Source organism: Amphiura filiformis, chromosome 3, assembly GCF_039555335.1.
Source record: "Amphiura filiformis chromosome 3, Afil_fr2py, whole genome shotgun sequence".
Taxonomy (NCBI): Eukaryota; Metazoa; Echinodermata; class Ophiuroidea; order Amphilepidida; family Amphiuridae; genus Amphiura; species Amphiura filiformis.
This window is the reverse complement of record NC_092630.1, coordinates 56,408,682-56,423,024: the sequence shown is the minus strand read 5'-3', so window position 1 is coordinate 56,423,024 and position 14,343 is coordinate 56,408,682. Positions and strand designations below refer to the sequence as shown.

At 36.1% G+C, this 14,343-nt stretch overlaps 1 protein-coding gene across 1 annotated transcript; it reads right to left on the bottom strand.

Moving 5' to 3' along the window:
• Window positions 1–316: 316 nt before the first annotated feature.
• Window positions 317–13,144, bottom strand: LOC140147346 (uncharacterized). The gene is made up of 10 exons (XM_072169123.1): window positions 13,027–13,144; window positions 9,862–9,998; window positions 8,465–8,670; window positions 6,977–7,046; window positions 6,473–6,544; window positions 5,892–6,002; window positions 4,585–4,679; window positions 2,126–2,346; window positions 1,607–1,766; window positions 317–472 (listed from the first exon to the last, which is right to left on the bottom strand). The coding sequence occupies exons 1-10, from the start codon at window positions 13,060–13,062 to the stop codon at window positions 318–320; spliced, it is 1,263 nt and encodes a 420-aa protein (XP_072025224.1). The 5' UTR covers window positions 13,063–13,144; the 3' UTR covers window position 317.
• Between the last annotated feature and the right edge of the window lie 1,199 nt (window positions 13,145–14,343).

Sequence of the window (14,343 nt, the reverse complement as noted above, 5' to 3'; positions counted from 1 at the left end):
GTCACTGCGTGCCTATTGAGCTCTCATGATTGAGAAACTATTATTTTAGCAATAGTTTTACATAATTTCTCTCTTATGCAATTGCATGTTTGTGGGTTAATTTGTTCATTTATTGGACAGTTGGTTGTCTGGAATGCTGCTAATAGCCACAATATAGTGTAGATTAACATTTTCTTGTCATACTTTTATAAGACATTATTTAGTTCATGTAGGATAAAAACATCCAGATTATAGAAGCAATCCCATCTTACAATTTGTGTTTTCTTATAAACGATTCAAATATAATTATATGCAAAATGATCAAGGATACAAAATTGTTAGTGAATCCAGACTCTTCCGAGTCTAACCCTCTCTGCCATAGCATCAATCTGCTGTCCAAGCAAAGCAAGGGATTTGCGGGTGAACCAGAGTGTGTGCCAATGATGAAAAGAGCTCTGTATGAGATGATTAATGTAAAACTGGCTGGCAACACCTGCAATTCAAGAGAGGAACAAAATCATAGACAGTGCACGATCTGAGGTTACTGTTCCGAACCCAGGCTACATTTTGTATATATAATAATGTAAACAGCCCATAGTAAGGCCCTCTATAACAATATGCGTACTGTACGGAATAAAGCGTAGTATCAATACGTCCTTCAATAGTCCGTTAATAGAGCATGATATGCAAAATCATGAACAAGGTTGTGGGGGTGTACAGTACATACATTTGAGTCCATTCACAACTTGTTAAGCAATGGCTTCAGTGGGATTAATTGTCATCTTTATAAAGGATTTTGTAAATTTAAGTTGTTTTAATTCATTTTTTTACATTGTTGCATTCATACCCAAAGATATCTGACAATGAATGGATTTTGTCCACCAGTGATGTAAGAGGTGACAATCTGGTTGATAAAAACTGCACTGTGGGATCACATTCCTCCTTCATTAAACATAGTAATTCTATAATGAAAGAGTTTTATGGTAATTCTAGTTCTATTATATAACAGAATATATTACAATGAATTTGCACAATTCAGCTTGTGCAACACAGTAAGCTAAGACAGTAACAAATCACAAAATTCAGCCAATGTAATTGATAACATGATATAATGTATAATCTAGAGTCCGAAGTTTTCCGTATTACGGAAAACATAAAAAAATCACAGAATCGGAGGTACAACACGGAAAATGACATTTTTGTATGACGTGACAAAAATTGATAAAAGATAAAGAGACATAAATGTTAAAAACAATCTTGAGCTGTGTGTGTCAATTTTTATGATAAAAATACTGTTTAATAATACCAAAATAAAGGTATATTCCCAAGGCATGAACCCCCTATCCATCCAAACATCGTAACAATCTGCTTATTATCGTGAAAATATTCCAATCAGAGCATATTGATCGCGATATTGAATACTTTATTGTGACATTAATATAATTCATAATCATTGTTTATACATTTTAAGCTTTATTCATAAAACATGGATTTACAAATTTTACAACACGGATTACAACACGGAAAATGGATTTTAGAAAACGGTAAACTTCGGACTCTAGTATAACCCTATAAATATCTATTTGGATGCCGAATGATGGATTTAGACATCAATTTTCAGACCAACCTTGATCTTGTTTTCTATCTCTGCGATGTAGTACATAAGGCATAAGTCCTTGATAGAAACATCTCGCTAATAAACTCCTATGATAGGTCTCTGTGGCCTGTTGTTCTTTCCTCTTCATCTCGGCAATACTTGATAATCTTGCCCTCCATCTCATCCACGACTGTAAAAAATTAATCACAAATAATCAAATATTTTACGAAAATAAAAATCTTAAGCTAACTATTTCCCCACTTGACAGCGGGAGCAAATTCATTGATGTACATAGTAACAATGTCACATCAACAATGGCATACTCTTGGTTTCTTTTGCACATTGAACTTGAACTTTGCAGTCTTTCAGGAATTATCGAGATGGTCTATATACAATAATTGACAAAAGTCAATACCTTATGTATCAAGCCCTCAGCCCACTGCATGTTGCTGCATATCTTGCCCATTCCCCATGCTACCAAGCTGAATCCCCTCCCCTCTTTAATGTTTTCACACTACTAGCTGCTAAAATTTAAGTTTGAAGCTTTACCTTATGTATCAAGCCGTCAGCCCAATGCTGCAATGCACATTGCTGCATATCTTCTCTATCATGTAATCTTTGCATCTGACTACGCCATTGCTGCCATGCTTGAGTTAATCGTCTGGTGTCTGCAATGCGATAGGCATTGCCAAAGTTCTTCTTCTTGATGTCTCTGTATGATGTGTATTGTTTCCATGCTATGAAGGTGGCTTGCAAAACTTTTGTATTTGCTGAAATAAGGGAGGGATTTTATTAACATATTTATGTTCTTCTGAAAAACTTTACATTAGTTATATGTCAGGTATTATGAAAAATGAAAACATTTTGCTTTGGACCTCAGAATATCCCTTGGGATATTCCTTGGTTTCAAAGGCAACATGTTTAGATTTGTCAAAAACCTAAACCTTCCAAACAACTGATGTGAAGTAATTCTAATCAACGCTGGACACTGACTGTACACAAGGAACTTAAACTTAACTGTTACATTTATGACTACCTTAAAACTTATTATAAAATATACATTTAAATATTGTTCAGCTGAAAATTTGAGCTTGCACACATGTGTTGATTTCATATCTGGCCATGCGTTTTGAGTTGGGCCAGTAAATAGGTGGAGATGTTACATGCGCGCGACATTTTAGGGTTCATCTTTTAATTTTCTCAGTTAATATGCAGCCTATGTGGTTAAATTTGGTGTCAAATTAAAGCTTGTGATGAGACCAATACAGTAAACCTTAAACAAGTTGTAAAAAGTTATTAACATTTGAATAATTTGCATCTAATTAGCATAATGTGCGGGGTGGAGGAGGATCAGGAGGAGCAAATTTAATAAAAGTGACCCCAGGGGTCATAGGATGCAAGAGGTCCATTTCTTTTTTCACATTTTTACAAATCACTTTAAACTGCATACTATAACACCATACAATCATATTCCAGGTAATTTAATTTGCTTTGAGAAGCAATTTTGCATATTTTATTTTCCGTTCTGGTTACACATTGAAGTCAATGGGAAAATATGCCTTGAAAGAGGCTGGCGCAAAATCATTTTAATTTTATTGAACCCTATGATGTTATATATGTATTTAAAGCTCTGACTGAGAGGAATTCAAATATGGAACTTTTAAACTTTTTTTTTTAATTTGTCAAATTTTACATTTTTTCCCTAAAATATTTGGTATTTTCAGTTTCATAACTCCTTAGTGTTACACCCTGTGTCATTTTAAAGTGCATTTTTGGATTCCTTGGTTCATTTGCAGCCAGAAAATGTATACTTTTATATATGTTGGGTATAATATGTGAAAGATATTCATATCTAAAAGAAAAAACATGCAATTTTCATCTTGCGAAAACATGTAACACATTACCGGCCCAACTCAAAACGCATGGCCATCTCTGCATTGGGTGGTATTGTCTACATGGATCGAATCCATGGGTTCCTACAGTCACCCATGGAAAACAGGGTACTGAAAAACACTACACAATGTCCACATCAGCCATGGTTGGTTTTGTTTACATTGCATTAATTCCCTCAGAACAGGCAATACAGATTCCAGACAGATAAAACTTACCTAATATCAGTTTTAGTTGCCCTTAATAACTCCAAATTGACTTGACATTAAATTCTATTTGCTCATTTTCATACCAAAAATCAAGGAAAACATGGTTTTGTTATGACAAAATAACAGGAAAATCATACAGTTCATTTCTGGTCAATTGCAGCATGCCACTTGAGATAATCAATATTGGTACTTGAATGGCATGGTTGGTTGGTTGGTCAGTGACTTCTGCTCATTGTAAGACTGACAGTAGCTGACAGTGTTATAAACTTGATTGCATAACATTAAGATTACCAACTTATATCCTTTGTATTTGAGTTGCCAAATTTATGGATTAGTTACTGTCAAATGAAGTAAACAGTATTTAATGTCAACAAAACATGCTGCTGCAGAACTCTATGCCTGTGTGTGTGTGTCTGAGGGCCGATGACCGGGCCGATGACACACATTCGATGGGTGTAGGTATTGTCTTCTGTTGTTATTAATATTACTCTGACTAAGTTGTGTACTGGAATGGTAACTGGTTTATGATGTTTTTAACTCTAACGCTAATAAATCTTACACTGTGCATACATGTATCCCACAAGATGCAATGACCCAATCACCCCAAGACATATATGCATGGCTTTGTTGGCCAGGCCAGTGAAACACCTGCGGCTACTGGTCGGTGATGCCGCGCTTGGTACCCGAGGGGTCTGGGGTTTAAATCCCAAGGGAAGCAAACAACTTCTTATTTCATTTTCTTCCTTTAATAATCCCTTCTTTTTTTCCCAGCACCAAAAAGCCCTGTCAACATTAGGGTTAAAACATTGCAATGAGCCAAGATTCCTTCCATACTTCCATTTTTCTCACAAAATTTCACCCATAGTAATTAAGTGCAAAAACAAATCAGCCTTAAATTCTATTTCTTACCATGTACATCAGCTATATTGGTCTTAGCATTGACTATTTTCTGCCTCACCACATACTGTACCCATGCTTCCCACACTTTACGGGTCATACAGTACCTGCAATACAAATTGGATAGAGTGCAAAATAATTATGAAATAAATTGATCACAATATCAAGAAATAATATGTAATGTGACAAGCATATAAATAAATTATAAAGTTGATTTTTTATTTCTTCCATGGTCGAGGTACCCACTGGTGATCGGCGATCAGGTAGATCAGGTAGTCTCCTCCCCTTCTACATGCAGACGACCAATGTGTCAACCGTCTTGTTGTCAAGACCATTGATCAGCCAATCAGTGTGATTGTTTATTGCATGTGTGTTTCAGGGGTGTGAAATGGCTTTTAAAAAAAAAGCGGAAAATTTACCAACCAGTGGGTTTCGAAAAAAATCAGAAAATTTACCTACCAAACTACAGTACAAATTCAATGCTATTCCGCGCGTATTTCACCAGCAATAAATTGAAGATTATAAGCTTCCATTTCATGGCCTAAATGTGAGTGTCGCTCGACAAAATTACATTTTATGGTAGCCATGATGTATCTTCTCTTAATTCCATATGCTTTTTATGAAATCCAATGTGAAACTTCCGATGGATGGTTTGGATTGTAAATCACTTACGAACAATCACATAATTTCGTGATCCACAGCGACCACGGCGCCATTTTTAACATCATCCGATGGGCGCAGTTCCAAAACAAACCTATTACACAATGAGTATGGACGAGGAATCAAAAGAATATCGCGATGATGTTATATATGACCTGCGTTTCATGACCCGGATTCATGACCTTTCAAGCATCGTTAATCTTATTGCCAGTCGTTTTATTGCAACACGTAATGCTATCAGAAGTGCACAGACACTATTTTAATTTTTGATGTTTTAAAAAAGCTGAAATTGAAATCGGTCGGAAAAATGAAAAAAGCGGATTTCCGCTCTGTAGCGGAGATTTCACAGGCCTGGACTGTTTACGCTTGTGTATGCAATACGCACAGCCAAGACCACGGAAGAAATTAATCAGCTGAAACACTAAAAAATGTTAAAATTTAAAATCTTTGCAAACTGATTTGTTTTTATACACCTGCAGATATAATTAAAGACAGAATTAAAAAGACTGCTTTGCGTATGACGTCCTGTCAACCAGACCAAAAATGCTGTATTGCGCAGGTTAGCAATCAATCACGCTGCATATTTGTCCTGACGTCAAACACAAACTAGTCTTTTTAATTCAGTCTTCAATTATAACAAGTTTCAATGTCTTACTTACCTATAATGATATTGTGCTCTGACCTGTAGTCTCCATTCTCTGCGATTCACCCACCACATATCATGCCATTCTCTCCAAGCCCTCCTCAACAGCTGTTTCTTATAATGTGCTCTGAATAACATAACACAACACAAGCAAGGATTATAACTACTATTAGTGAAAATTTTGATGCAGATTTCAATTCACAAATTGGAATATGAAAGAGATAAGTAAACTTTGCAAGCCATAGGAATAATTTTGCCTCTTTAGAAGTAGGAACTAAGAGGCAATTAGCCTTTGGGTATACTGATTTGTGCATTCCAATTTCTTTTTTCCCACTTCTCTAGATTTTCTGGGACTGTATTTTGCCATTCCTGACCCTTTTTATGCCCTGAAACTTTGTCCTCCACCTTCTTATAAACTTCTCTATTCCACTTGTCAGTTTTGTTTGTTACGATGGAAATCAAGTTGAAATTAAATGAATAGAACTGGATTGAAATTAACCGGATTGGACTGATTTTAATTGATGGGAACGACTATATATTTGTTATTTATACTAACAACATCAATACGCAAAAAATTAAACATTTACTGAGCTTTACCTTATTTTATCTGGCCCAATTTTTCCAAAACATGCAGCTACCCAAATCTTGAAGAATTTCCTGGCAATATACCTGAAAATAAAATCAAAGCAACTCAAAATGACAACACATCACTCATTAATTCTTGGGGGGGGGGGGGGGGAAGAAATAACACTTGCATAAAAGGTGACTTGTAACACATATTTCCTACCTAACATTGATGCCCTCATGCCCATCATCCCAATATTCTTCCAAGTATGGTTTGGATTCTAGAAAAGCAAAAATGTGTATCACAGTGGCCCATAGAAAAGTGCGTAGCTTACCAGCGTGTATCATCAAACGTCGTGTTTTTATTCATACCGCCTAGAAACAAAATATATTTCAGGCCTAAAATTCAGACGAGTTATGAGAAAATGTATGCAATCAACCCAACACTCAAAAACAGTATTTTGACCAGGTCTCATTTTACACAAGCCAGGGTTGAATATCTGCATTCAGAGATTATATAGTACATGTGTCACTCACCTAATGCGTAATTCCTGAATTCTACCCGCTTTATGCCAACTATAATCTTCTGGTCTCACAACTTTTGTAACTGTAAAATAAACAAATGTTGAAACTGTATATGTCATTTATGCAGTGGTGTTATTTTCGTGGATTTCAGGCATTGGCATGTAAACACGAATATGAAGACACACAATTATACATTACTGCTATAATGAAAGACACAGATAAAAAGACGGTGTCTGACATCACTGTCAACCAAATGCCCTACGATCCTTCATTGGTTAATAGCGCGTAAAAGGAAGGCTGATTTATCTGGTGCCGTTCAGAGAAAAGGTATAGCAGAAAACGGCGAAAAATTATGTACTTTTACAAGGCAAAAAGCAACTTTTCTAGGTATTGTTAACATGGTACCTTCGAGAATGGTTTGTATGTTTGAAGGTGCAAAATTAACAATAAGATGCCTGGTTATACCGCTGCATTCAGAAAGTCATCATCACAACAAACCCGGTGCTCGAGTTTGATTGACAGATGACGTCAGACACAATTTAGTCTTTTAATCTCTGTCCTTCATTATATATAGTAACATTATACTTGTCAAGGCTTTGCAAAAAAGAACATGCAAGTTTCCCAAAGTTGCAATCACAAAAAACTGCATATAAATACAAGAATACATGAATTTGTGTTTTTTATTTCTGTACTCTGGAATATTTCTGAAATTCCTGATAAAAGATAGAGGTAGGATAGAGCCAGGAATCCTCCTACTTAGCACATGCACAAGAAAGTAACTGCTTATGTGTAAACAAAAATATTGGATTAAAATCACACAGGAATTTACACATGCCATGAACAAAAATATTCCAAACCCAGGAAGAGCTAGGAAGGAGTGGGTATTCCTATATCTTCCCATGTATTGGCATAATTTCAATATATTAGCCCTAGGTATGTTTCCAGTTGTTCATATTATGTTGTAGCCCTCTTTATTGCGAATACTAGTCAATCCCAGAATGTGTGATGTTGACAAATATTGCTTTGTAACTTGTTGTTGACAAAGACATGAAGTAAAGAGGTATGGTACCATGGAGGATTTGCCTCAAGAATACAGGTAAAAACAGGGCAAAAAGTCTCAAGGTAAAAAAAACTAAACAAAGTGGTATTTTTCTTTTTTCTGGGATAAAATGTACACACAATATAAAGAACATGTTTATGATGAGGCCAAAATTTTATTTTTAGTATGCCTGAGAGCTGATATATACCTGTTGTGTACTTGAGCTGTGATTATATGTGGGTAGACTAGGAACTGCGCATATATTGAGCTGTGTCCAATGTCCATCGATGTTGTATAATTGTTTATAAGGTGTGTCTTGGGCCACAGTGGTCAGTAAAAATCTGTAAAGTGTGCCGAGGCCTGTGGGTTGACATTGTGTACAATATATCCCCAAATTACTCAAATCTGTGCTTTGGTATAAAATATTGTGACTTACGCTTCCTGCTTTATTTAACACTTGCCTTTATTCTCCAGCTTCCCTGAAGTTGGTTGTTTCCCTGACAAAGTTTTTCCCTTCAAGGCTGACATACCAGGCTTAGTTTTCCCTTTCAAGGTTGACATTCCTGGGGCAGGTTTTCTCACAGGGATTTTGGATGGTGTTGTTGCAGTATCTTTATCTTGGGCAGATGGTCTGCTTGTAGCAGGTAGTTTGCCTCTTTTGTCTTGCCTGGTTCAAAAAACAAAAAAAAGAATCCACACCTTTACATTTTCACTGTGTCAATTTTTCGTACCAGATTTTTAGACTTCTGATACACCATAGATAAGATATTAAGTAAAATACTGTAAAACACTTAAATTTCGTGAGGTATTTAATATAGGGGGACCTGAAATTAAATCCCCGCAAAATAAAAAATTTTCCATTGAAACTAACAGTAAATCTTCTGGATTCGTGAATTTAAAACCCTAAAAAATCCTGCTTTTTCTCAATTCGCAAAATAAAGTACCTGCGAAATTTAGGTGTTTTACAGTAATTCATTCATATTACTGTACTTAATGGGAGCAACTTTTGAATAGTGGCCACTACCCCAATCATAATCCAAACCACAACCCCAATCTCTTCAAGGCCTATTCAGTGATCCTACTGAAAGTGTGATCAAATTTGAATTGTTTATAAATTGCCTAAAAGTAAAGGATATAAGGTTAGTCATTAAAATTGTTACTAGGTATTTTTGAAATGTAAACTTTGACAAAAAATGAGGAAAACAGCAGTATTGATGAAGTTGAAAAGCCTCATTCAAATACATGTAGCTAATTTCTCTACTTAAGTAGAGAATTTACAGATCTGTGTAAAATGTCTTATTTTGTCTTTAATACACCATTCAGCTTAACAACTAGTAGGCTATGTTAGTATATCTATGACACTAACATAAATGTACCAAAGTCTGATTTTGGATGATTTTTATGATTAGGCCCTTTACAATTAATTCTTAGTTTCCTGTTTCCCGCCCGCGTCCAAAGTAGAGAATTACAAAATATTTAATTATTTTATTTTTATTTTGGATTTTCTCTTTTAAAATAACTTAAATGACTTCCATTTGATACTTAAAGACTTTGATCATATCAACTATAATGATGGATAAACAAAGAACATAACTGTACCATTAGTTATGTATAAAATCAAACATAGTTGTAAAATAATTAAATGCATGTTCCTTGTGAAAACGGGTTGATGTAGGTTGTGACCACTTGCTTAAAAATAAAGAAAATAATAGATAATTAATAATTAAAAGTCGCCTCATCCCTTGTTTTCAACCATGAAACAGGAAACTAAGAATCAATTGTGAAGGGCCTTATCATTAAGTATGTTTTTTTTTACATAAATTTGTAATTTGCTTAATACTCTCCAAAATGCACTTACACATTATGTTCCATGACATGGCCTCTCTTACGGCTGCCAACTTGTAATAACTGACCATTACTTGGTGATTTGTATCCAGAATCTTGACCTAATGACCCGTTTGCTCTGGATTGAAGACGTATCCTCTCTGCCTGAATCTATTGGATGTCAAGTGTATGAAAGAAATAAAACATGAGTTGGTGAACTTTTTGTTGAATATTTATCAAATATAACGTATCTGATGGAAGTCATAAGCCACAACCACTTTTAAGGTACTTAAAAGTACCGTTCATTGATGGTAATTTTTTATTTAGAAATATGACTGAATTTAGTTTTGTACTGGTTAAGCACTCGTGAGACCCACCCTAGAACACCGCTATAAAGAAGGTTGGCAAGATACAAAGACGTGCAGCGTGTATGGTTTTCAATGATTATGATTGGAAATCCAAGTGTGTCGGACCTGATGAAAGAACTTGATTGGGAAATCCTATCGACACGTAGGAAGATATAACGCTTATCCATCCTGCACAAATCTTTAGGGGCCACCTGGCATTGCCAGTTCACTCATACCTGTTACCGGCTCAACGGCTTACTCGGCGAACTAACACAAGATCATTTACTCAGCACCAATCACGCACTGACATTTATAAGTTCTCTTACGTGCCGAGAACAGTGAGAGACTGGAATGCCCCCAGGGATGCAAATTGTGCGGGAGCGGGGAGCACCGCTCCTAGGAAATGACAGTCAAAATTGAGGAAATAATAGAAAAAAAAAAAAAAAGAAAGAGAGGAAAAAAGAGGAAGGAGAAAAAAAAAAGAGGAGAGGAAGAGGAAAGAAGAAGAGGAGGAGGAGGTAGAAGAGGAAAACAATCTCAGCAAACAGATAATAAGTAATAGGTGAAGCAGTGAAGCTACTGAATGGAAGAGAGGAAGACACTTGTGCAAAATATTGAGGAATTCAAATGATTGTTCAAGAAATAAGAGCCTTAAGTATTAAAAGAGGAAGGTGTTGGTGTCAGAATATGGATATGAGTAACAATGCATATTTGAGGAAATCGGTGGCATGTGGTAATAAGGCACATACCGGTATCTGAGGAAATTTATAAAGTGAGGCAATGAGGATTGTATGGAAAAAAAAGTCATAAAGGAATTCAATGTATCAATATTAAAAAATCAGAAGTGCCAGTGAGAAGATGACAACCTGGAAAATTGGGAGCGAATTTTAACATAAAGCACTGAACAAGATGTAAAGGATAGTGAAATGGACTCATCAACATTAAGAGGTAAACATATCTGGTCACATATATGGAGATACAGCGGTCAGCAAGTGGCTGCTACTGACCAGCACGATTTGAGGAAATTAAAGGGAAACAAATTGAGAGGGCCAAATCAATCAAACATGATATACAAATTTGATTCCCTATTGATGCAAAAATTGAGGACGTTAAAACTAAGGGCATGTTGCAAACAGATGCTAGTGCTAATAAAATAATTCAATCTTTGTACCTTTCAAATGATATTGTTAAAGAACACTTAGAAGAAGAAAGATCATTCCAAAAAAAAAAAAAAAAAGAGGTCAGAATTTCTTGATAATGAAAAGTTATCAGAAGGGGGGGCAGAGTGACAAAAATGAAAGAGAAAAAGTGCTTCCTCCGAATGAAAAAAAAAAAAAAAAAAAATGAAGGGGGGCAACAGGAAAGGAGCCCATATGTCCCAGTGAATTCACACCAATCATTGGCCAAACTAGTATAAAATACCACATTTTTGCGCGCTACGCGCGCACACTCTCCCAAATAAAGCCCTTTTTGAAATTTCGAAGATTTTACTTGTTAGTCTATTTAAAAACATCCTATGTAAAGTTACAATATTATTCTCATCTATCGAAGTGCAGAACAAACCTATTTTATGTCTGGTATGATTGAGGAAATCTTGAGCCTAAAAACCTTGCTCCTGAGGAAGAAATCACAATTTGCACCCCTGTGCCCCCCCCCCCCCACAATATAACTGAAATTACTAGCCCTGCACAGTTCAAAGAAGCACTACACAGCTACTTCAAAAGCAAGGAAATCAACATAAGAGACTAAGAAAAACACACACATGCACAAATTGCTGCTTGCCTTATTCCACTTGGGACGTTAAGCAGTATCCGAGAAGAAGAAAAGAAGGTCGATTGCGGCGCACTTAATATCATTATCATTATAATATGTGATCATCCATGACAAACAAGGTGTAAAGTTGCAATTTTCAAATGTATCTAGCTTTTGAATAATGCACAAAAAATAAGCTTTAAAATAATTTGTCACATGTGATAATTGCTTGGTAATACAATGTAGTCACTCAAATAATCAACAACCCTCTTCTAATTCCAGTTTCCTATTGAATTTTGTCAAGTTTATATCAGATCTCTGATCCCTCAACTTTACACCTGGTTTGTTACATACAAATTTAAATCAACTTAAAATGTTAGGAGCCTGGCATATTGGAACTGATCAATGACAACATATATATCTCATATATAAATTTATTTATTCAATTGAATACCTGAGTGGAAGAAGGGCCCAACTCCAATTTTTTACAAAAAATGAGTTAGACCCAGCATTTTATTGCCAGCAGACTGTTCTTCCTTATGTGTGAAAGATGAGCCAAAATCCACTCTCTAAATAGTCTTCCACGTACACTTAATCATGGTTTTCATGGAAGAAAGGCCCAACTCCATGGAGTTGGGCCTTTCTTCCACAAATATAGGGTTAAACAGGAATTTTGTTCATCCATGAAATCTGCTTCAATCACTATAATAAACTTTCTTGCTAGCATATTACATGAGTTCTACTTGTGCATAATGGTGATTACCTTCTTTCTGTAGCTATTTATAACACAGAACTGGCACTTCCAGTATATTAGTAGAAGAAGGGCCCAGTTCCAGCTCGTATTAATACCTGTACCATTTCCATTGAAACATCATATATAATTTCGAATGTATGTAATATTGTATGTTCATGTATTAAAGGTCCCCTGAAGGCGAAAACATTCTGTCTATAAAACTTTTCCAAATATTAAGTTTTTTCTTAATATCTCAAAAACAGTTTTGATGGAGTTGGGCCCTTCTTCCACTCAGGTATTCAATTACTTTGCCCAATGTCCAACAGTACTCCCCGGGGAGTACTCATGAAGTTCAAGCATACCGTACCTTCATCTGCTGGTTAAGATCCTTCATATGTGCCATTTTGATTGATTCTAGTCCTCTACAGATGCTAATTGCAACACTGCTTCAGACTTGCTGGATACTTGCCATATAGATGTAGTAGCCACAGTGACACTGTAAACTGAAAAGGTCCTAAGAAGGACAAATCAACCTAAGAGTTAATACCCTACTACAATGGGGAATTATCTCTACACTCTGTGTGCCTCAATTCAACTTAGGCAAAGTTAGGTCACTAAAAGAATTGAATTGGGGGCACTTTTAAAACACCACTTCACTTCCACTTCACTTCAAGTGGATTTCCTGGGCGTGAAGTGGTTCCATTATTATGTGAAGTGGGTGTCCTAAAAGTGCCTAAATTCAATTCTTTAGTGGCCTAAGTTTGCCTGAGTTGGATTATAATGCCCCATTGTAGTAAGGTATTAACTCTTAGGTTGATTTGTCCTTCTTAGGACCTTTTCAGTTTACAGTGTGAACCACTGTACAATTATGTCCATGGTGATGACAATACACATGCATGATTCCTGGTGAAACACAATATATACGGGATTTAACTTATTTTATACCTACAATTATACATTGGATGATATTTGTTAGGCTATATGCGGATGCCCTAGTTCAAGGTTGCACCGACTGAAAATCTCCGGGCCTTTGGATGTCGATTTAAAGTCAGAAATGGCAAAGAGTAAATTCACATTTAGTTACATACATGTCATGCATGTGGTACGGTACCCACTCTATTCCTTGGCAAATGCTATCTATTGCAAAATGACAAGAAGAACATTCCTGACCCGTAGCCTAATGCGGAAGTGGTATGTCATAAGTGAGCTGGCAAGTTATCAACACAGCAAACAGCATCACCATCTGCTGAAGATGCTAGTCGGACTAGTGAAAACGTTCCAGGTGAGCGAAAAATAGTGTAGTGTTGAAGTTAAAACTTTAATTCAGCTGGCAAGATGATGACTTTCGTGAATAGTAAGGCTCTGAGTGAGTCCCGGGAATTCGAGTCCCGCCCGATAATCCTATTACCCGGGCAGGAAATTCCCTGCCCGGTACCCGAAATTAAAAAAAAAAAAAAAAAAACAATTTAAATTTTTTTTTTCAAAGTTTTCGGTTTTGTAGTGTCTCTGGACCACAGAATTAGAGAAGGAGAACGGGACTCCCTATACCGCCACGCACAATCGCGCCGTCAGCTATGGGGAGAAAATTGGGGTATTCGGGTCCTTGCCGACGGTGCTTGCTGGAGACGTAAAACGAAAACAATTTTTGCGTCTCATCTGAAGCGTCTTGGTACTTTCAGCGTGC